General features: G+C 44.1%; 1 protein-coding gene across 2 annotated transcripts in view; it reads right to left on the bottom strand.

Annotated features, from left to right (window-relative positions):
* The window catches only part of LOC126480998 (nocturnin), a 374059-nt gene that overhangs the window by 145817 nt on the left and 204192 nt on the right, over positions 1-24050 (bottom strand). The window contains exon 2 of one of the 2 annotated variants that reach the window (XM_050104444.1): positions 18562-18907. The exons of the other annotated variant lie outside the window; for it this stretch is intronic. Within the exon in view, the coding sequence (XP_049960401.1) occupies positions 18562-18749 (188 nt within the window). The 5' untranslated portion in view covers positions 18750-18907. The remainder of the gene's footprint in view (positions 1-18561; positions 18908-24050) is intronic. 2 annotated transcript variants of the gene reach the window in all.

The raw sequence follows: 24050 nt of genomic DNA, 5'->3' as shown, positions 1-24050 counted from the left end.
ACAAACATGCAAAAACTTAAGTGTCCTCATCAGAGTTCATGCTGTTATAAAAGACGGCGGGTGAACAAACCCCATGTTAGTTGAAAGGTGGCTACACTGAGCCACAGCGCCAGAGAGTTTTGTTTCGCCGCCTCCACTGGCAGTGATTATTGAGAAGTAGCGGAGGGCAGTGCTTGTTGAGAACTCGTGGTAGGGAGTGCTTGCTGAGATGTCGTAGTGAAGGGTGCTTGTTGAGATGTGGCAGTAGTCAGTTCTTGTTGAGATGTGGTAGTAGCGAGTCGGTGTGGAGATATAGTAATCATTAGAGTGCTTTTCATCAATATAAATGAAGGTAACAAACTACTTTTCTTTTTTTTTTTCTCATTATTTCAATGTCCTGAATAATGCGTCATTACAGGTTCAGTCAACAAAGCATCTGGCTTGTGTTCTTGTATTAGAGTGTAATTCTGGTTTTCTTGCGTAATTATAGGATTTCTATTTTTCTTAATTACTTCAGTATAAATGGTATTTAAAATTTCTTGTCTTGTTGAAGAAGAACCGTGCCAGATGTGTACGTTGAATCACACTCCCACGCACAGAACAATTACACTTGTGTTTTGGTTTCATAGGTTTTATAGTTGCTGGGGACTTAATTAATTAATTGCGTTAACGAAAATTTTCATTTCATTCTTTGTTGTTGTTCTATGCAGTCAGATTGCGTACAAAAACTAGTCAGGGCCAACCGTTTACGAGACACAGCGTAATCGGACATACAGCTACTAAAAATTTAAAAAGAATTTGCATTACATATTTATAATAATTAAGCCCCCATGCACAGTGTCTACTAATATGTGAACAGATCCTTTTTATCAGACAGTCTATCTTCGAGATCAAAGTAGTGTTGTTGTTACCTGCCAGTGCAAACAGGAAAGTTATCTACCAATACCCAGTCAGAACATTCGATCGTGTATCTGTTGGTATCCATTATGCAATGAGCTTGGGTGCTTCGTGGTGAACAAATATGTCCTGTTACTCAGCTACCTGCACTGAAGGCAGTGCGTTGAGTCAGACTAGAGTGATATAAAGAGCCGGCCGCAGTGGCCGTGCGGTTCTAGGCGCTACAGTCTGGAGCCGAGCGACCGCTACGGTCGAAACTTCGAATCCTGCCTCGGGCATGGATGTGTGTGATGTTCTTAGGTTAGTTAGGTTTAATTAGTTCTAAGTTCTAGGCGACTGATGACCTCAGAAGTTACGTCGCATAGTGCTCAGAGCCATTTGATATAAAGACTCACTGTCAAACGAGAAAACTCTGCTTCTCTTGTTCATTGTGCAAGCTGGTCGTGTTTATGGAAGATTGTGATATTCAGAAGCACTAACGCTCTGCCAAAGTTTAGCGCTTGCCAAAATGAAAGACGGGTTGATGACATTAGAAAACATCCTGAAGTAAATGGACTCATGAAGACTGTGATGGATGGAGTCTGAAGAATGTGTTCATACAGCGGCGGATGTCAAATTTGTGGTAATAATCATGAGAAATGACGGTGGTGATGATGATGATGTTGATGATGAGTAATACGTGATGTGCGTGTTTAGAAATAGATGGGAGGCAACACTGAAATGTTGGTTATTCTAGATGACGAGCCAGAATCCAATAACTTTCTGGAAAAAATAAAAGAACACGAAAAGAGAAGAAGTTGATCAGGCTTGGAGCAGTTTAAAGATGATGTATGAGTTATAGAATGAAGAACATGGTGCCGAGGGGAGCGGGACTCGAGCTTTAATGCCACCATCCAAGCGCGGCTCGTCCCTTGTCGGGTCACGCTCCAGTGTGTTTGAGAGAGGCCACTAACAAAGAAAGAAATTGCATGTACTTAAGAACTAGTAAACATCACTGCTGATTACGGACACATTTGTAATGACTGACTCACTGGTGAACCAGTTAACGAATTGTCAGTTTTATTTCGGAGTTCTCCAAACATTAAATGGAAATTTGCCCCTGATTAAGTATTCAGATATAAGAGAGACCATAACAGAGAGGTTCCTGACATACTGAGGAACAGTCTTCTGGAATCTAAATTCGGATGCAATCATTGTGAGAGTATTTGTTTATTTACTCAATATGGCGGCAACTGTTAAATTCAGACAAAAATTCAAACGGCTCATTTTCTTCCTAGAGGAGGCGCAGTGCTACAAAAACGACCGTGTTTCGATGCACTGGAGTCAATCTAGGACGGGAAGCCTCTGCAGACAAAAGACCTTGTCCGTTCCCTAAGTCCCAACAGGCAACCTTTGACCACTGTCCCTTCCAGCAGTTGGTACTAGCCCTATTTGTTAAGCTTGGAAGCTCACCGGCGTGCAGACTTTCTAAAGTCTAAATCGTGAGACCTCTGTTTCCGTGGACCAGTTTACCATCTTCTCTTCGGACCAACGGTTGCTGCAAGACAACTCAAATTTGCATGTGATAGACTGTAGCCACTCGGCACTTGCCGCCTTGCCAGATGAAAGTTTGCCTGCCGATTACCTTGAGCAAAAGATAGATATGTCGATAGCACATACACTGGTAAGTCAAAACATTATGGCCACTGCCTACGTGACGTTTGATGCCGTTTGGTGGCGTTGCGGGCAAGTGACGCTGTAACAAAAGTGTGTAAGCGGAGCAGACACGGACGAGGGATGACCCTAGAGAAGATTTGGGCTGCCAATGGGGAAATCCTTGAGATAAGCGACTTTGGCAAGGGGCAGATTATTATTACGCAGAGCGTGTCAACGGGTGTCTCGAAAACAGCTAAGTTGGTCGAATGTTCACGTGTTACTGTCGTGAGCATATACGGAAAGAGGTAGAAGAACAGTGAAACTACCATTAGGTGCTAAATGGCTGGACGTCAACGACTCTTCACAGAACGTGGGGTTCGGAGGCTTCTGTGATCTCTAAAGTAGGATAGATGATGATCTGTGACATCTCTGCCGAAAGAGTGCAATGCTGGTGTACGAACAACTGCCTTGGAGTTCACCGTTCATCGCATATTGTTGAACACGGAGCTCGACAGCAGACCACGCCTACGTGTTCACATGTTGACCCAGCGACATCGTCAATTACGATTGCAGTGGGCTCAGGACCATCGTGATTAGACCGTCGATCAATGGAAACGCATCCGATCTTAGGGTGAATCACATTTTTGGTACACGAGGTCGATGGTCGTCTCCACAAACGCCGTCATCGAGGTGAACGGCGGCTCGAAACGTGCAGCGCGCCACGGACGCAAGCTGGTGGGAGCAGTATTTTGCTATGGGAGACATTGTCCTGCGTTTGCATGGGGCCCGTGGTAGTAATGGAAGACACACTGGCAGCTGCGAACCGCCTGCATCCCTTCATGCTTGACGTCTTCCCCGACGGCGACGTCATATTTCAGCAGTATAATCGTCCGTGTCTCAGAGACAGAACGGTGCTACAGTGGTTTGAGGAGCGTTATAGTGAACTCACGTTGAAGTCTCGGCGGACAAAGTCGCCTGATGTAAATCCAATGCAAGCCTTCTGGGTCGCTATCGTGCGCCATCACCGCGTACGCAAATCAGCGCTCTGTTATTTACGCGAGTGACATGACCTGTGCGTAGACATCTAATGCCACGTACCTCCACATACCCACCAACAAACTGTCGGATCCCTCATACGCAGAATCAGTGATATATTTCGTTCCAAAGACGGACAAACAAGCTATTCATCATTGTTGGTACCATCGATCTTGCATTTAGCAGTGTCTGAAACTGAAAATGTGATTTCACAATAAAGAAAACTGAATGCGAGCACTCTTCAGTCATAATCTTGCCAATGTCTTAGTTAGTGTTATTTGCAGCGCAACCATCACTGAATGTTTCGAAGTACCTGCGAATCTGAATCTCCGATGCCTTATCTTACATTTGTGACATGTAGTAATTTTGTCTTCAGGTTCCTCGTGAAGTACTTTAGTTTATCAAAGGATTTTACATCACTTTATAAATCAGTACCTGATGACTATAATTTAATGAACCACCGATTAGGACTAAGTTGGCTGAAAAATGTTTAAGTTATGTCTATGGTGTAAGGAATCTCAGTTTCGGTAGCATGAATCATAGTTACAGCTATGCCGATCGTTTGCAAATCTGTGGATAATCAGCTTCCTTTCGGTCTAGATCATCTCTTGTCTGTTCTGAATATGTTTCCAAAGTTTTCGTACTACTGTTGACGTGGTAGAACAGGCTGTTTTTCCTCATTCGTATTGCTTCATAGTGACTGAAATGAGGGCACTAACGCCAAAATGCGATCAATCGGGAGCTCGTTACACAAATCAGTTCTTCAAAGACAATGCAGCCAGAATCTGACACTTTGTTCTAAAAAAAAAAAAAAAAAAAAAAAAAAAAAAAAAAAAAAAAAAAAAAAAAAAAAAAGCTGGTCACCTTGAGTGAATTTCTCGAACTTATCCCCTCTAAATGTTCACCGAAAGTAAGCCTGAAAGGCCGGAAAACTTTGCTTGAGCAACATCCTTTCCCATATGTGGGTCAATACTGGTTGCAGCAGTCACTCCGTTCGTTCGTCCTTGTTACAGAGAGAGCTCCTTTCCCGAAAATACGCCTTCCGTATTTTTCGTTACTTTTAGCTTATGATACTTAACTGTTATTCCTTTATCGACTTATTGTTCACAGTACCGTTTTCTTAGGGCTTTGAAACAATCCTAATAAAAATTCCTCTTTAATGTAAATAATATTTTATTCAGTTCAGCTCTAGTGTTATATGTTAGATCTTCGTATCCTCGAGTGTCAGTCCTGTGAAACATTTGTCTTTCTGCTGCATGCCTTTCTGATATCAATGTTCCGCTCATCCGAAGTGACATATGGAATTTCTAAACAAAAAATATTCAAATGTGTGTGAATTCCTAAGGGACCAAACTGCTGAAATCATCGGTCCCTAGACGTACACACTACTTAAAGTAACTAATACTAAGAACAATACACACACCCATACCCGAGAGAGGACTTGAACCTCCGGCGGGAGAGGCCGCTCAGTCCGTGACATGACACCTCAAACCGTGCGGCCACTCCGCGAGGCCAGTTTCTAAACAAAAAATAAGGAAGTGTTTAATCATTAAGGGTAGAAAGTTGCTCCAATGATGGAAAGCTCTTGGAGTTTCTCATGTGTCGCATTTGAAGTCGAATCTCTTATAGAAAGTCACTTTAAACACCACAATGTTGTACGAAATTTCTTTTCAAATAGCATGCGTTAAGTCAGAGAACGAAATATTAAATATTTTCCTGTTTGGTGCTGCACAATGGTTTTATTAGTTTATTCTGTACATAAAGGACGAATCTCGTTTCGGCAGATTACTATTTTCAACTTATCCTGGAATAAGCAATGTACAGTTTATTTCGAATAAAATTATAAAATATAAGTTAGATGACTTACGTATCTTTCTGTAGATAATTACCTTTTTGTGCGACATAATACAGTTTTGGAATGTCTGTAGAGATCGTGTCGTAGTTTCCGTGCAGTTGACGATTGTTAGAAATTTATGGATTCTATACACTCATTTTATTTGCACTTATGTTAGTTTGATAGCACAATCCACTCCACTGACACATATATGTTTAATATGAATTTACATTTCACATTCTTGGAACTTCAGCTATAATAGTTACATACAAAGATCGTATTATTCTATGCTTTCATGTACCGTGCAGAGATATTATTTTGTCTTGAGAGTTCAACAGTTTTTATCTACTTTGTGGCATCGTGAGCAGAAAAAAATTTTCCTTTGTCTTTTAGAAAGTCACTAAAGTGTTCTAAATATTGTTTGTGCTTTGGTTCGTTTGTTCGTTAAAATTTTGTCTGGAATCGCGTCTGTATGGATATAAATTTCAAGTTCTTCCAGATTATTCACTACGGTTCCTTTAGGTACCCGATGTAGAATTTTCAATGCATTTTCTATTTATTCCACTTAGCATTTATGGTCGCGTAAGTGTATGTAAAATGCGGCCTGACTTCTTTCACAATTTCGCGTGTGTTGTTTAAATTTAACTCGGAAATTCCTACCTGGGTGCCCAATGTAAGACTGGTTATAATGATCGCACGATATTTTATAAACTCCTGTGTTCTGGAAAACTGGGAATTTACTTTTTCCTGATTGTATTTTCGTTTCTAAAGCAGTGTTACTGGTATAGAACGCCATTTGCACATTCGTCCCTTTAAATATTTTATTGAGTTTTCTAGAAATTTGGCCTATTTTTACACAAGTGCGTTTTTCGTGATTTTTCTTCTCTCATCAGCGTTATTTCTGTATTTATGTTTCGTGCTTTTTCTTCTGTGCATTGATCATAAAGTCTCGTTACTACTGCTGGCTTAAAAGCATTCTGTTGTGATATGTATAGTAATGTTTCTATTTCCTTCTGTGTTGCATCAGTGTCAGGTGGTAAGTTCGTGATTCGGATGATAATTGATTTAAAGAATGCAAGTTTATGTAATTTTGGATTACACGAATGATTGTCAACAACAGTGTCTGTCGCGGCAGGTTTCCTATATACCCTACCTACGGCAGTAGTTATTATTGATTATTTCGGGGTCCAGAAAGTCAACTGATTTGTTTTGTACAACTCCTATTGTGAAAATTATTTTAGGGTGTTTAATTTTTGGTGGTTCATTTCTATGTCATTTCTATTAAAATTTACAAGCATTAGGGTGTCGGTTAGTTATCTGTCGTATAATTTTTTTTAATGGGCCAGTTTGAACTGCAAAATTTTTCTTCTAGTGTGTTAATACATAGAGCATCAATTTTGTCTGCTATGCAATTGCCCATTGCCACTCAGTCTAATTGTTTGAAAATTTTGTTCTCTAATTCGAAATAGTTTTGTGATAGGGTGAGTTCCAGTAATTCAATTACTCCATGTGCTTGACTTGTAGATACTTTCCCATGGCTTGTAAGGTTATTATCTCAGATCCGATATTCAGCAAATAAATGAAAGTAAAAAACTTAGTGCTCCATACAGAACGTTAAGAGCAAACAGCTGCTAAGTATCACGTTTTGGTTCACTTTTAGCGAGTCTTACGCAATGCAGTGACTGCTGCATGTGCGGTATCAGTGAGCGGGTACAACTTTGGAAATCGGGCAAGGGGACAGGAAATTTTCGAAATAAGAGCGACGAGCGCCGAAACTGGATTTGCGAATTATTGGAGCGTGCGTTCTACAGTCTATAATCGAGCCACGCTCTGGTAAACCCCGCCGGAACAGCGAGAGGAAATGTTTCGGTTGGTTTGACAACTAGGCGGCTGTTTGGGGACCTGTTGAGAACCGTACTACGCCTTACTTGGAGAGCTGACTGTGCTGGGCGATTGGCAGATACATTCAAATCTCGAAATGAGTCAATAATTAGATAAATGAACATCAAGCTCTATATGCTACAGGACATTTTATGACTGTGCAGTCCTTGTGCAACGCAGTATTTACGTAGATGACTGCAGTAGTGAAACGGAGACATAGAATCAAAACCACACCCTACTCCTCATAAATAGCATCAGGGGAGCCATTTGCCTTAACGTCACCATTTGAAGGACAGACCGACTTCATTAAATAATTAGACGAAGCGTTGCGAAACGTTTGATATCCAGCCCAGCACTCGATCTTACACTGTGTTGACCACAAGCTGGAGGACACCACCCTTCACCACTGTTGCTGGCTAAATACTGACGATGAAAATTAATTCACCGAAACCAGGAGTCGAATAGGCTGCCACCGGAACAGGCACGGCTGCACGAGTGCGTTTTAGTGACGTTGTTTGTGGAAGCGATTTCTGTTAGAATACAGCATTTAAGAAACGTCGCTTCTCAGTTAAGCGATATTAATAGAATTTCTTGAAGTGAAAAGTTGGCCAACGATGGAGTGACTGATGACCGGCTGCCAGAAGGATCCAATCGACAACGGACTCTTTGGCACTGTGCGGGACGAACTAAAACGCTCTGAAAAATGGCAAAATGAAAATACGGCAGGAAGTTGCTCATCTTTCAGCCTATGACAGGTCGTGTCACTGATTAGTTTTTCTGCATTTCATTTTATTTCAGTTACATATTTCCTCTGGACGCAATGTTTTAATCTATACTCCACCTAAACCGGTTGGGTTACCACGTGCAAGGGGGAGGATATATTTCCCACGCTGTTGTACACCTGATGCCACATGTAATACACAAGCTATTCAGAAATGGCGTTAAATCAGTGTATAGGATATATTTATATTTCATACTGGTACTATCGAATTTATACAAATATATGACACATAGTCGATATATCGACAATGTCACCGAATTTTTCCGTTTTTTATGTCGAGCATTCATAATTCCACTTTCTATATGCGGTATTTCTACTGCGTAATGGATGTAAATAATCATTATTTTTCACTCGTCTTTTTAAATTTTGTTTTGTCTCTGTCTTCATTATGACGACTTTTTGATGGAGCTGTCCGCTCTTTTCTGTCCTGTTCTAATGTCGTCATTGAAAGCAAACTCTCATACAATAAATTTTCCCACAGCATTACTCTCCATTATCAAATTAACAATACCTTGACACCTCTAGATATCTTCTGTCAACCTGTTCTTCAATGTAACCAAGTTTTGCGAACTATTTTCTCTTTATCTGTGTTAATATAAGGATAACGTAACTGATCAGATCTATAGATTTTATTGAATTTGAGAACAATAAAAATAGCAAAATATGTTTTCTGTAAAAGGTAAATAAATTTCTTGAAAAAGAAACATATATAAATCAATTATGAAAGATCTCTATTAAAAGAATTTTTATCGTAATACCTTTTTCGATATAACACACTATATCGATGTTTTAGAAATTTTTGCTCCCTCTAGCTATAGCTATTGTGTATGGAGCGTATTCTCCGTATCACAAATCGCGGAATGTAAAATGCGTCGAATGATAGTAAATGTACAGTATGTTGCTATTTTTTCCACACTAAATGGACGCTCTTTATTTCTATGAAGGCTCCTGGACATCTCAAATTCGACTGTGCTAGTGCTGATGACAGCACGGACCGCATCAGTTGAGTGAAAAATGGAGGTGTTTTGACAAGTGTCGTATATCCCTACAGAAGGTAGTACTGGTTCAAACTGGAAGAAAACTTACTCTAATGATATGTCCAGAAACCAGTATCTACTAACGTCTGGGCCAATCTGTCTTCTCATTCCCAACAGTCTGCTACGTAGAAGTACACACAGCAGGCAATCCTGCCTGTAGTTACCATACATCCTGACAAATCCTTCAGCCCTTCTTCGCAGTGAAACACTCAGCCTTTCAAATGGCTCCATTCGGATTGTGGAACATGCGTTGATTACACACGCCAGTAACATCTGGACATCGTCGATGGGTTGGGCATACATAAAAGTCTTTATATGTTCCCATGGCCAGAGATGCAACGGATTCGGGTCCGATGAACGGGGAGTCATTCTACTGGTCCTTTCGACCAATCCATTGCTCATGAAACATTGCCGTGAGGAATTATCGCACGATCCGTAAAAAACGGGCTGGTGCACCGTCGTGCATAAACTGCATGCATTTTCTTTCTGCAAGGCTAACGTTCTTCAATAGAGCTGGCAATTCATCGCTCAGAAATCGGTAATATACGGGACCTGTTAATCTCTTTGTTCAAGTTGCGGTCCTACGACACTGTCGCCGACATTCACTATCCATACACTGATACTGAAGCGATTCTGATGCGACACCTCCACGACAGTTCGCGGATTTGCACCTGGCCACACGAGCCTGTTGTGAAGCCTGCTCCATCTGTACGTACAATACAAGCTGTGACCTGCGAATCTTCAACCGCCCACACCAGAACAGTATTGGTTTGCGGACATGTCAGCATTGGAAATTTTTCTTCTACATTGGACAAACCAATTAACGCCTCAGGATTTGGAAGCCCCTTAATCGTCCCACATTGCGCCGCAAGAGTTTGAAATTAGGTTCGAAGTTACCGACAACATTCCTCTGTAATTGTGCATAAATGTGGCGCCCTTGCGACGTTACCCACGCGCTCTGTGACGCTTCAAACGGCGAGGTGTCGACACATGCTACAAAAAGACCACAGCTCAGAACTTCATGTGAGGTATAAGGTGGGTTAATTGGGTCACATTGCCACCAAGTTTCACCACAGCTCTGTCCAACGTCACAGCGGTCGTATCACACGGTGGAAAGGTCGTCACATCCTCTCCTACTGTCATTTCACATTTTCTTTTGATGCCTCTGTGATGAATGTCGGAACCGCGATGCCGAGCGATGAAATGACAGTTTTATTTTTCTGTGGGCCAACAGCCTAGCCGCAGTGGTAACATCGGTTCCCGTCAGATCACCGACGTTAAGCGCTATCGGGCTTGGCTAGCACTTGGATGGGTGACCGTCCGGTCTGTCGAGCGCTGTTGGCAAGCAGAGTGCACTCAACTCTTGTAAGACAAATTTAGGAGCTACTTGACTGAAAAGTAGCGGCTCCGGTCACGAAAATCGACAATGGTCAGGAGGGTGGTGTGCTGACTACGTCCACCTCCATATCCGCTCCATAGACGCCTGTGGGATGAGGATGACACGGCGGTCGGTCAGTGCCCTTTGACCTTCGACGCCTGTTCGGGTGGAGTATAGTATTCTTTTGTGGGTGGGCGTGGTAAACATTGCAGACACACCACGCTCAGTGTCGACACTAACAGGCCTCACAGGGTGGCATAAAGGGCGTCAATAAAAATACACCTTGCGCTGTGGCGTTGATTCTAACACATTTCGCTGTCGAAAGCGACACTTTTCAATGCAGTGAGCAACAGGACATCATTCTCCACAATACTTGACACTGCTGAAATCCTCTGGTCGATATAACCCTTCTCTAAGGACATCTTGGTCCTACTATCCCACTGAACGTGGTTCGCCCCTTTAGGATGTAGTGCCATCACCGCGTTTTCTTTTGAACTTAGGATAAAACCACTTAAAACCACTAAGGATGTTTCAAAACGATACGAAAAAATCTGAACGTGATCGGAAGCAGAAGCAGCAAACGGTGTTTATGCTTTGTCAGACCTTCTGTTCCACAACTTGCTATAGCGTGCATACAGGGGAGTGCGACATTGACACATGAGTGAATAAAACGGTAAAGGATCCTCTAAGAACACAGCAACCCAGCGCCCCCCCCCCCCCCCCCTCCCACCTCAGTTCGCAAACAATCTTGGTGCCACCCACGCACTAATGCGCAGTTTATGAAAATGTACCTGTGCAGAGATAGCCAGTGACTGAGTATTAGGAACCGGCGTGACGGCGTCCGTTTCCACAACCTTTAGAATTCGCATGCGGTATATTTTTGAAGTGCTTAACATGCGTGCTCTAAATGCGTGGTCGAACTGGTTGGGGGGAGGGGGAGGGGGTGGTCTCAGAGGGAACGTTTGCCGTTTTGTTGCTATATGTGTCAATGTCACATCCCTTGTAATCACGCCACACGAGGGCCCGAGAGAGGAAAGCCAAAAGAGCGTAAACACCGTTTGCTGCTCCGGATCACATTCAGATTTCATCGAACAGTTTTGATGAGTCCCCAGTGGTTGCACTCTGTATATCAGAACAGCTCACACTAGTACATTCGAAAGGTGTCCGACCGCGTTCAGTTGGCTTGCAACCCCACGATGTTCTTAGAGAAGCGTTGTATCGTCCGGAGTGTGTCAGCAGCGTCATAGTTTGTGAAGAATGTCATTGTGTTGCTCATCGCGTTGCAAACTGTAGCTTTCGACCGCCGAATGTATAGGGGTCAAACCCCAAAGTGAAGGGGTGGATTGACTGACGTTCTGTATGACATCGTCTGAGGCCTTTTTCTGTCGATTCTGAGCGGTGATGTGTCTGCATAGCTTTCCTCGGCCACCCATATGAAACCAGCGTGATATGAACACTGGGTATCGCGGTTCAGACCTCCACCGCAGAGGTGTCGAAAGAAGGTGTGGATTGTGAGCAAGGTGGGGTATGACGACCTTCCCAACATGAAACACGTCAAATGTTGGGGATGGGTTGAATTGTAGTGCAATTTTGTGCCAATTTGACATCATTAATTCGCTTTACACCTCTCATGAACTTCTGAGTGCCGACCTTTCTTTCGCATTTGTCGACACCTTGTTGTCTGAAGTGTTACCGAGTCCGTGGGTGAGTCGTACGGCGCCACACTTTGGCACCATTACAGAGGAAGGTTGTCGGCACCTTAGTCAGACTTCATACTTCTGCCGGCCGGAGTGGCCGAGCGTTTCTAGGCGCTTCATTCTGGAACCGCGCGACTGCTACGATCGCAGGTTCGAATCCTGCCTCCGGCATGAATGTGTGTGGTGTCCTTAGGTTAGTTAGGGTTAATTAGTTCTAAGCTCTAGGCGACTGATGACCTCAGAAGTTAAGTTCCATAGTGCTCAGAGCCATTTGCACCATTTTTTTTCATACTTCTGCGTCGCATTGGGAGACGGTTCTCAAAAAAGTGATGCTTTAATTATTTTGCGCTTGGTAGTTTTGACCAATACTACCTTCCGGAGGGACGTGTGACACTACGTATTCCGACTGTCGGGATGAGCTCCGTAATTGTAAAGTGAGGTTTATGCTCCATTGGACGGCTAGCACAGCGACAAAGGGATGTGAGACAAAGTGCCCTGTGCGGACCAGGAAGACAGCGGGCCGCCCGCAGAGTTGGCGAGCGCAGCGGCCGGCGTGCGCTGCCGGCCTATGCGGGCGGCCGCAGGCGCAGCAGTCCTGGCAAGGTCGCGCACCGGCCCCTGAGGCGGCGGGAGCGGCCGACGACCTGGTGGCCCGCAGCCAGCGCCAGGGCCGTGGCCGTCGCCCTTGGTGAGGGACCGGGCGAGAGGAGGGGGGGGGGGGGCAGGAACAAACTCCAGTGAACCTAGGGGTTTCACGTTGTAACAGAAAAACTCTGGCAGCTACACCTTCTTGATAATGCAGCAAGCGAACACCTACACCTTTCTCTTGCAATTCTTTACCTTTCCAAAACGGGGACCTCACGAACATCTGACATCATTTGTCTACTCCTTATGTGTTACTAACCTGTGGTGTGGCAAACATCTGTGTTCTTTCCTAACTTGATAGAGAAATGTTTGTTTCTAGGAGGCAGCTGACAGTTCAGAAGAGACATACAATGAATTGTGAAAGGTCTTGGTGGTAACAACAAAGAAATTCCTTGAAAAATGATGTCTCAGGAAAATGTATGTACTATGGGCATGAGAACTTACAGATAAGGTACTGAAAATATAGCTCTCACATAACTGTGGGCAGGTGCCAAACAGATCGTAAATCGAGAACATAGTGCTACGGAAAACAATCTCCGTCAACAGATGACGTTTGCAACCGTACAGAGTAATTTGGCTATCAAAGAGCGCAACCACTTGGGAAGGGTACAAAGAATATATCAGTTCTGTGCCGTATGATCTTGAGATCGAAAGAAAGTGCAAAATGGCTAAGTAGGTATGGCTAGAGAACAAATGTAAGGATGTAGAGGCTTATCTCACTAGGGCTAAGATAGATACTGCCTACAGGAAAATTAAAGAGACCTTTGGAGAAAAGAGAACCACTTGTGTGAATATCAAGGGCTCAGATGGTAACCTAGTTCTAAGCAAAGAAGGGAAAACAGAAAGGTAGAAGGGGTATATAGAGGGTCTATACAAGGGCGATGTACTTGAGGGCAATGTTATAGAAATGGAAGAGGACGTAGATGAAGATGAAATGGGAGATATGACACTGCGTGAAGAGTAATAGAGCACTTAAAGACCTAAGTCGAAACAAGGCCCTGGAAGTAGACAACATTCCATTAGAACTACTGACAGCCTTGGGAGAGCCAGCCCTGACAAAACTCTACCATCTGGTGAGCAAAATGTATGAGACAGGCGAAATACCCTCAGGCTTCAAGAAGAATATAATAATTCCAATCCCAAAGAACGCAGGCGTTGACAGATGTGCAAATTACCGAACTATCAGTTTAATAAGTCACGGCTGCAAAATACTAACGCGAATTCTTTACAGACGAATGGAAAAACTGGTAGAAACCGACTTCGGGGAAGATCCGTTTGGATTCCGTAGAAATATGGGAACACGTGAGGCAACTCTACGACTTATTTTAGAAGCTAGATTAAGGAAAGGCAAACCTACGTTTCTAGCATTTGTAGACTTAGAGAAAGCTTTTGACAATGTTGACTCGAATACTCTCTTTCAAATTCTGAAGGTGGCGGGTGTAAAATACAGGGAGCGAAAGGCTGATTACAATTTGTACAGAAACCAGATGGCAGCTATAGGAGTCGAGAGGCATGAAAGGGAAGCAGTGGTTGGGAAGGGAGTGAGACAGGATTGTAGCCTATCCCCGATGTTATTCAGTCTGTATATTGAGCAAGCAATAAAGGAAACAAAAGAAAAATTCGGAGTAGGAATTAAAATCCATGGAGAAGAAATAAAAACTTTGAGGTTCGCCGATGACATTGTCATTCTGTCAGAGACAGCAAAGGACCTGGAAGAGCAGTTTAACGGAATGGACAGTGTCTTGAAAAGACGATACAAGATGAATATCAACAAAAGCAAAACGAGGATAATGCAATGCAGTCGAATTAAAACGGGTGATGCTGAGGGAATTAGATTAGGAAATGAGACACTTAAAGTAGTAAAGAAGTTTTGTTATTTGGGGAGCAAAATAATCAATAATGGTCCAAGAAGAGAGGATATAAAATGTAGACTGGCAATGCCAAGGAAAGCGTTTCTGAAGAAGAGAAATTTGTTAACATCGAGTATAGATCTAAGTGTCAGGAAATTGCTTCTGAAAATATTTGTATGGAGCGTAGCCATGTATGGAAGTAAAACATGGACGATAAATAGTTTGGACAAGAAGAGAATAGAAGCTTTCGAGATGTGGTGCTACAGAAGAATGCTGAAGGTTAGATAGGTAGATCTCATAACTAATGAGGAGGTATTGAATAGAATTGGAGAGAAGAGAAATTTGTGGCACAACTTGGCTAGAAGAAGGGATCGGTTGGTAGGAAATATTCTGAGGCATCAAGGGATCACCAGTTCAGTATTGGAGGGCAGCGCGGAGGGAAAAAATCGTAGAGGGAGACCAAGAGACGAATACACTAAACAGATTCAGAAGGATGTAGGTACTGGGAGATGAATTAGCTTGCACAGGATAGAGTAGCATGAAGAGCTGCATCAAACCAGTCTCTGGACTGAAGACCACAACAACAGCAACCTTGAAAAATGATGTCTTAGGAAAATGTATGTACTATGGGCATGAGAACTTACAGATAAGGTACTGAAAATATAGCTCTCATTTAACTGTAAGCAGGTGCCAAACAGATCGTAAATCGGGAACCTAGTGCTACGGAAAACAATCTCTGTCAACAGATGAGGTTCGCAACTGTGCATAGAAGTTTGGCTATCAAGGAGCGCAACCACTTGGGAAGGGTACAAAGAATATATCAATTCTGTGCTGTATGATCCTGAAAGCCATAGAGTCGTAAAACTATAAAAATACCGATTTGTAATGTATATACTGAAATCATGGAGGATATTAGATGTTAAAAAGTAAAGAACGAGAGGAATTACTAAATAAAACTTGTTCATAGCTTGCTTGTAAGTTTTCATGAAGCTGTATAATCAATTTTGACTTTATTTTACGCTTTAACGTAGTTACGTTACGTGCTTTTATGATACGAATGTATTTGTTTTCCATTTTACTGCTGTATATCGTTGGGTTAAAAAATTACGTTATCAATGCCTATATTGCTCTTGCTTGCGTAACTACGTCATATGTATTCCACTCGTTCATGAAACAATGTCATAAACTTCCTGCATTTATATCTTACATTCCATTTTAATGTATGTTTCATTTAATAATTCCTCTCGTTTCGTAATTTTTGACAGCTAACATCCTGCATGAAGTCTGTATCTTGATTGTGTTTATTTATTTCCAATCTGAGCATTAAATAATCTGCGCTCCTGTAGTTTTACGCCTCCATGGTTCCTCCATTACTTTCAACTTCATATGGTACACAATCGATATACTCTTTGTATGCTTTCCTAGAGGTTACGCTCTTTGATAGCCAACTATTGTCTGTATGGTTGCTAACGTCTTATGTTGACGGCAATTATCACTACGTATGCGGTTTACGGTCACTTGGGCACCTGGATCCACATTCACAAGAGCTATATTTTCCGTTCCTTTTGTGACCGCTTTCGTGTAGCTTCTTTCTGTGTTTCATTGTAAGTATTGATGGAAACTGCTATGCACAGTGCATAAACAGGGTATTCGGAAATTCCCATTCAACTTCTAGGACTTGTAGAGCGGATTGAGTACACATATTTTGAATAGGAAACGATGACCGCAAACGTACAGATTTCGTGCTACAGCCGTTTGAAGACATGTTTGTTAGGTAGGTACGCAACAGGGTAGTCTTGTGAGGGGTGATTACGTCGGATCGGATGATGTCATTTGATGTCTATCCTCCATCTCTGACCTGATTCCATCCTCATTCCGGTTTCTGTAAGTGTTAGAACGACATAATTGGGTACACGTTTGCAGAATACACCGACATGATCCTTCTGAATGACGAAGCTCACTGTAATGGAAGAGCTGCTCGTCGCCTTTACCAAGATCGTTCTCCACAACGTCGTACCCCATCGCATACCGGTTTCGTCAAAACTGTGCAACGGATTCGAGAAACGGCACCTTCACTGACAGCAGGCGTGACTGTGATGTCCCAAGGAGACGCCCGCACACCCGAGTTGGAAAAAACCGTACTGTGTCACGTTGAAGGGAACTCGTCAACGAGTACATGAGCAATTGCACTTGCAATGGTTGTTGCTTCCAGCACTGTCTGGTATGTTCTGCATCACCAACAATTCCATCCATATCACCTGAAAAGAATACAGTCACTAATGCCAGCCGATTTTGTACCTCTCATTGAGTTTTTTGCATGTTTTCTGCGCTGCTGCATCAACGAGACCATAGTATTTCTAAGCCGCTTACTCTTCACAGACGAATGTAAATTTGTAAGGGATTGTGCTCTCAATTTTCTAAGCAGCCATGTCTGACCCGACGAAAACCCACATGCCACGCATATCCAGGGATTCCAATACAGATTTGGTTCAAACTGTAGGCAGGTATTCTGGATGGTCATGTGATTGGACCTTACATGCTCCCATCGAAGCTCATGGGCCCCATCTATTTCTCCTTCCTACAAAAAGAATTGCACGTCACGCTTGATGCCGTGCCAGTGAATGTCCGTCATGACATGTGATTATAGCATGACGGCACATCCGCTCACTTTTCACGTCATGTTCGGGAACATTTGGACTAATGGTTCGGATACAGATGGAAAGGCCGAGGTGGTCCAGTCGCTTGGTCTCCACGATCATCGGTTTTGATTCCATTGGACTTTTTCCACTGGGGTCGAATGAAGAGTTTGGTTTCTGAGACTCCTATATAGAGAAAAGAGGATCTGATAGCTCGAATTGTGGTCGCTGCAGGACAGACTACAGAGACACGAGGTATGATAATGCGTGTGAACCACGACATCATTCGTAGGTACAATGTGTGCACCCAACTTGGTGGTCGCCATATAGAACCTTAGTTGTAGAGGATAAGAATGCTAACCATCCTTCTAAAAGGACAGAAACGGTTAAGTTTAACGGTAAATAACAGTGTTTGTGACAACCGATTAGCTTCCTTTTTAATACTTCGGTTATTAATGAGTAGAATTGTAAGACAAGTGATGTACTGGGTCATGCATTATAAATTACTTGTAAAAGTGGTCGCGTTACCAATATGTTTTCAAATGGTTGTAGCATGGAAATTGTACGTTTCCTCAAAAGGGATTCAATTCAAAATACTATCTACTCAATTTCCCCCCCCCCCCCCCCCCCTACAGGTGCTAGAAGTTTGTTAGAGGAATTTTAGAGCATCCTGTAGTTTTAGGCCTCCGTGGTTCCTCTGTTACTTCCAGTTTCGTATAGTACACAATCGATGTTTTTGTACCCTTTCCTAGTGATTACGCTCTTTAATATCCAACTATTGTCTGTATGGCTGCTAAAGCCATCTATTGACAGCAGCTGTTTTCCTTACTACTACGTCCTCGATTTGCGGTCAGTTTGGCACCTGGCTCCACTTATATGAGAGCTGTATTTTCAGAACCTTATCTGCTCACTTTTGTGTTGTATACTCTTGTAATTCATTGTAAATATTGATGGAGCTGCTGTCCACAGTCCACGTATATTCTGAATAATCGTTTTCTTATGGAATTTTTCTTAGACACAGCCGTCTCTGGTGATGGTGTATCAGAAAGCGTCAATAAATTAATTTGGGTCCAAGACGTTCTCAACTCATTGTGTATTAAACATTTGCGTAATACCTAATCAAAACAAATGAGTGTCAATAACAAAATATGATCATTAAGCGTAACCAGCGCAATGGTCGCCAGTAGTTATTTCAAGACAGTGATGAGTATCGTCACGTCGCCAGTGAACCAGGAGGAGACATCCTCGTATGCTGCCATAGTGACGACGGGCTCACCTGGGCAGGGCGAGCGGCGCCTGTGCGGGGGCGGCGTTGGCGGTGGTGGTGACGGCTCTGCGGCAACTGCAGGAGCAGGTGGCGGCTATGGATGCTGTGGGGGCGGCGGCTGCGGGGGCGGCGACGGCGGCCGGCACCCAGCGGGCAGCCAGCGCGCAGGCGGGTCTGGCTTGCAGCAGCAGGCTCATGGCTGACAGGTGGGGGCGGCGGAGGCGGCGGTGGAGGCGGAGGCGGTGGAAGTGGAGGCGGCGGGTCACAAGAAGGGGGCGGCGAACCGCGGAGAGTCGAAGCTGATGCGCATGCTCCACTGGAAGTCGCTGGACACGAGCGCGGGTGGCTGCCTTACCTGTCAGCACCCGACCAACTATAAACCTCCATCCCAGCACTCACTCAAGCCGTCCACAAGGTTCGTTTCCGCGCAAAGTGTCAAAGTTTTTAGGCAACACGTGAAGAGGAATTGTATTCGGTCGTATTCCAGCCGTTAGCGACAGGATGTGCGCATTTTCGATAGAGAAATAAAGTGATCAGCAACTGTACTCCAGGTTTCGTTTCACTTGCACCACCACCATCGTGGTAGTCCTAACAGAGAAATCAGGTTCAGCTTCCAGCAGCCACTCCCAACTGGCTGCGGGATTCGGTCCTATCAAAGCATCTCTTTACAGACGTATCCACCTCATAAAACTTACGGACAGCGTTTTCATTGGAACAAGTATTTCATTCCATTTACGATAGAAAAAAATATTTAGCGTCAGTAGCTAAGTAACTTCTGCATATCGTATCGGAATATCAGTCTGAAAAGGATTGAAAACTAATTTATGCAAAAGAGCAAATATTTCATAACTGAGTTGCTGTTATCTCTGTACGTGTTCTATTTGTATTCACTCTAGCGCCAGTACGTTGCTAGAGAAAACATTTCGTTTATAACTAAGTATCGAAATACACTCCTGGAAATTGAAATAAGAACACGATGAATTCATTGTCCCAGGAAGGGGAAACTTTATTGACACATTCCTGGGGTCAGATACATCACATGATCACACTGACAGAACCACAGGCACATAGACACAGGCAACAGAGCATGCACAATGTCGGCACTAGTACAGTGTATATCCACCTTTCGCAGCAATGCAGGCTGCTATTCTCCCATGGAGACGATCGTAGAGATGCTGGATGTAGTCCTGTGGAACGGCTTGCCATGCCATTTCCACCTGGTGCCTCAGTTGGACCAGCGTTCGTGCTGGACGTGCAGACCGCGTGAGACGACGCTTCATCCGGTCCCAAACATGCTCAATGGGGGACAGATCCGGAGATCTTGCTGGCCAGGGTAGTTGACTTACACCTTCTAGAGCACGTTGGGTGGCACGGGATACATGCGGACGTGCATTGTCCTGTTGGAACAGCAAGTTCCCTTGTCGGTCTAGCAATGGTAGAACGATAGGTTCGATGACGGTTTGGATGTATCGTGCACTATTCAGTGTCCCCTCGACGATCACCAGTGGTGTACGGCCAGTGTAGGAGATCGCTCCCCACACCATGATGCCGGGTGTTGGCCCTGTGTGCCTCGGTCGTATGCAGTCCTGATTGTGGCGCTCACCTGCACGGCGCCAAACACGCATACGACCATCATTGGCACCAAGGCAGAAGCGAATCTCATCGCTGAAGACGACACGTCTCCATTCGTCCCTCCATTCACGCCTGTCGCGACACCACTGGAGGCGGGCTGCACGATGTTGGGGCGTGAGCGGAAGACGGCTTAACGGTGTGCGGGACCGTAGCCCAGCTTCAAAAATGGTTCAAATGGCTCTGAGCAGTATGGGACTCAACTGCTGAGGTCATTAGTCCCCTAGAACTTAGAACTAGTTAAACCTAACTACCCTAAGGACATCACACACATCCATGCCCGAGGCAGGATTCGAACCTGCGACCGTAGCGGTCTCGCGGTTCCAGACTGCAGCGCCAGAACCGCGCGGCCACTTCGGCCGGCAGCCCAGCTTCATGGAGACGGTTGCGAATGGTCCTCGCCGATACCCCAGGAGCAACAGTGTCCCTAATTTGCTGGGAAGTGGCGGTGCGGTCCCCTACGGCACTGCGTAGGATCCTACGGTCTTGGCGTGCATCCGTGCGTCGCTGCGGTCCGGTCCCAGGTCGACGGGCACGTGCACCTTCCGCCGACCACTGGCGACAACATCGATGTACTGTGGAGACCTCACGCCCCACGTGTTGAGCAATTCGGCGGTACGTCCACCCGGCCTCCCGCATGCCCACTGCACGCCCTCGCTCAAAGTCCGTCAACTGCACATACGGTTCACGTCCACGCTGTCGCGGCATGCTACCAGTGTTAAAGACTGCGATGGAGCTCCGTATGCCACGGCAAACTGGCTGACACTGACGGCGGCGGTGCACAAATGGTGCGCAGCTAGCGCCATTCGACGGCCAACACCGCGGTTCCTGGTGTGTCCGCTGTGCCGTGCGTGTGATCATTGCTTGTACAGCCCTCTCGCAGTGTCCGGAGCAAGTATGGTGGGTCTGACACACCGGTGTCAATGTGTTCTTTTTTTCATTTCCAGGAGTGTATCTGCCCTTTTGCCTACCGTCGTTTCCTGAAAAGCTCCTGAAATTCTTGAAACGATTATTTAATTCTAGCGGTTTTGTAACATGGGTGATTATTGAATCACATCTTCAGCGACCGGTAGACCCAAAAAATAACTGAGATTCACTGAATTTCTTTTATTATTGTGTCATACCCCTCGCTTAGTTTGACTGTTTGTTCATCAACCTAATGGATTTAGTTGATAACCTGATAAAATACATGTATAAAAGAGAAAAATTTACGTGTGTTTTTAGAATTATTTGAAAGTTTAAACTTGTTGATGATGCCTACTCGAAGAAAAGAACTGCTACCGGTTTTATTTTAAAAGTAATATGGAAAATGCAAGGAGGATTGTGTATAAACGGGATGTCCTTTGAGGAAAAACGTATTCATTTACAGTTGACGGATCTGCACTCGGAAAGGTTAGCTGGATGAGGAAAGGTTAAAGATTCATTAACGCCGTAGCGTATATACATAAAAAAACGGCTCAATAGTAGATGACGGTAAATGGTGTCCGGAGGAGGAGGGATGGAGGAGGGGACTGTACGATTGGATCGATTTATCGATTTGTGAATTGGCCAGGTCATGATATGATAGAAAGAGGTTTAGACAAGTTGGAAGGGGAGAGCCCTACATGGGGTAGACTGACAGCGGTTGGTGCTATAGGGCAGATAAGTGTGTAATGTCAGTTCTTATATTGTTTAGTACCATAAGCACTGTAAGCATATCAGTTTGTTTAGAATGTTACTTCACCCAGCGCCTTGTATTGATACAAACATTCTCACTCGTTTCAGAACAGTCGTACGTACGGTAATGTACTGTATTTATAGCTCCAGTTTCGAAACTATGACGTAGGCGAGGGAGGTAACACCATGGAGCATGCCGGCCGCGGTGGTCTCGCGGTTCTAGGCGCTCAGTCCGGAACCGCGCGACTGCTGCGGTCGCAGGTTCGAATCCTGCCTCGGGCATGGATGTATGTGATGTCCTTAGGTTAGTTAGGTTTAAGTAGTTCTAAGTTCTAGGGGACTGATGACCACAGATGTTAAGTCCCATAGTGCTCCAAGCCATTTGAACCATTTGAACCATGGAGCATATTTGGCAACACGTGGCCCTTGGTTCCGCGTCGAGGCGATTTTGCACAATGGCCACTTCGTTAAACAGGAAGTGCGAACCAGGCTGTTAAGTTACAACTAGGTAGAGAAGACAAAAATAATGTCAGTCACAGGCCTCGCGCTTAACGTTGCCAGGAAGCTTAACAGAGCCAAATTCTTCTCTCTTCCGTGAAGACAGAGCGTGTCTGCAAGATAAATGGGTTGGCAACATCGGAGCAGCGGTTGCAGGAGATTCTCCCCAGCCAAACATCGAAGAAGACCAACGGTTTTCGCAGTCGAACGAGGAGTCACTTCTAGGTGGGTCGTGTTAGAGATCAAACGAGTCATATGACATGGAAGACAAGCCTTTGCGTGAAGGCTTATTAAATTTAATCGTGACATCATCGCGAAAAAGTTACTGGTGTTTTCTCAAAGATTCAGAAAAATGCCATGCATATTTTCTGGCATTTATCAGTTCAACAGCACTCGCGCCGCGCCACGGCCACTGTTGCTGCAGCACACCACGTTGCTTTATGCAGGTAAATAAACCATTGCTCAGTTGTTCCACCGTTTTATTTCATATTCAATGGAATCAGTATATTTTAAATCATCATAGCATGTGATTTGAAATGCATTAAGAATAAATGCAGTTTTTACCGGGCTCAATGTATCAATTAATTCCCTTGAATGACGAACTTAGATAACAGACTATGTGTTGCTATCCTTACTTATCTTGCAGCTCTGGTATCATTCCAGAATCACAATACTGCTGCTCACCTTGCAAACATAATAGGACCGATGCCATTGATCCAGAACATTTCTGTCTATAATATTTCGATTCGGAACGCATGCTTTGTCGGCGATTTTTTTTGACGCAACCTTCTCATGTTGTCAGCCGAGTCGGAACATTTCGCAAAGTTTCGTACCCTTAATCTTGAGGAGAAATCTTAAATAGGAAACTCGTCGAACTGTTGCGACAAAACGACACCATAACTTGGACGATAGTCCAAAAATATTTCATGAATATTTCGGTTTATGTGAGTGGTTACTCTTACACAAAACCAAAACAAATCTTCGAATGGAGATTTGTTGGGTCTTGCTGCACCAGTAAGAGGTTGAAAGTAATAATTTTCCGAACTTCAATATCGCCAGAGATGACGCATGCAGTCACCACTACGAGCCGGAATCCAAAGGACGGTTCATTGAGAAAGAACTCGCAGACACCATCGAGAAAGAACTCAAAGACACCATCACGTACAGGCCAAATGTAAACAGAGTTCTGGAATGGGTAGAGTGTCGTGCTTTTGGATGTTTTGAAATTTAAAGCAACTGTCAATTCAGAGCGCTACAAGACGTCAAGGACTAGGCTGAATTTCCAGTTGTCTAGTCAGTCAGTCCTGAGAAGAAGACAAATTCCACTTGCAATACGACAATAACAGGCACCACAGCAGTTTTTCGACTATGAAACACTTTGCCTTTGGCTGGACTATCCTATCACTTGTACAACAAAGCCCTGTTTTGACACCTATGGACTTCCATCTGTTTGGGCCTAAGAAAGATGAATAACTTGTGAAACTTGGATGCTGCCGAAGCTGTGTGGTAGTGGCTAGCCACAACTGGTTCAGATTTTCGCGAGCGCGGCATGCAGGGTCGCCTTGTTCATCGTCGGCAAAAGTGCATAACACATTATGGTGACAATGTGGAGAAATAATAGCATGTAGCTAGTTAAAATCTTACCATACTGAACTGTCATGCTGTGCTTTCTGTATTTGTTGTAGATTCCCTGAAAATAAATGGGAGTTATTAGT

This window comes from Schistocerca serialis, chromosome 5 (assembly GCF_023864345.2).
Source record: "Schistocerca serialis cubense isolate TAMUIC-IGC-003099 chromosome 5, iqSchSeri2.2, whole genome shotgun sequence".
NCBI classification, from domain to species: Eukaryota; Metazoa; Arthropoda; class Insecta; order Orthoptera; family Acrididae; genus Schistocerca; species Schistocerca serialis.
Note: the sequence above shows the minus strand (reverse complement) of the source record. Positions and strands in the feature narration are given on the sequence as shown.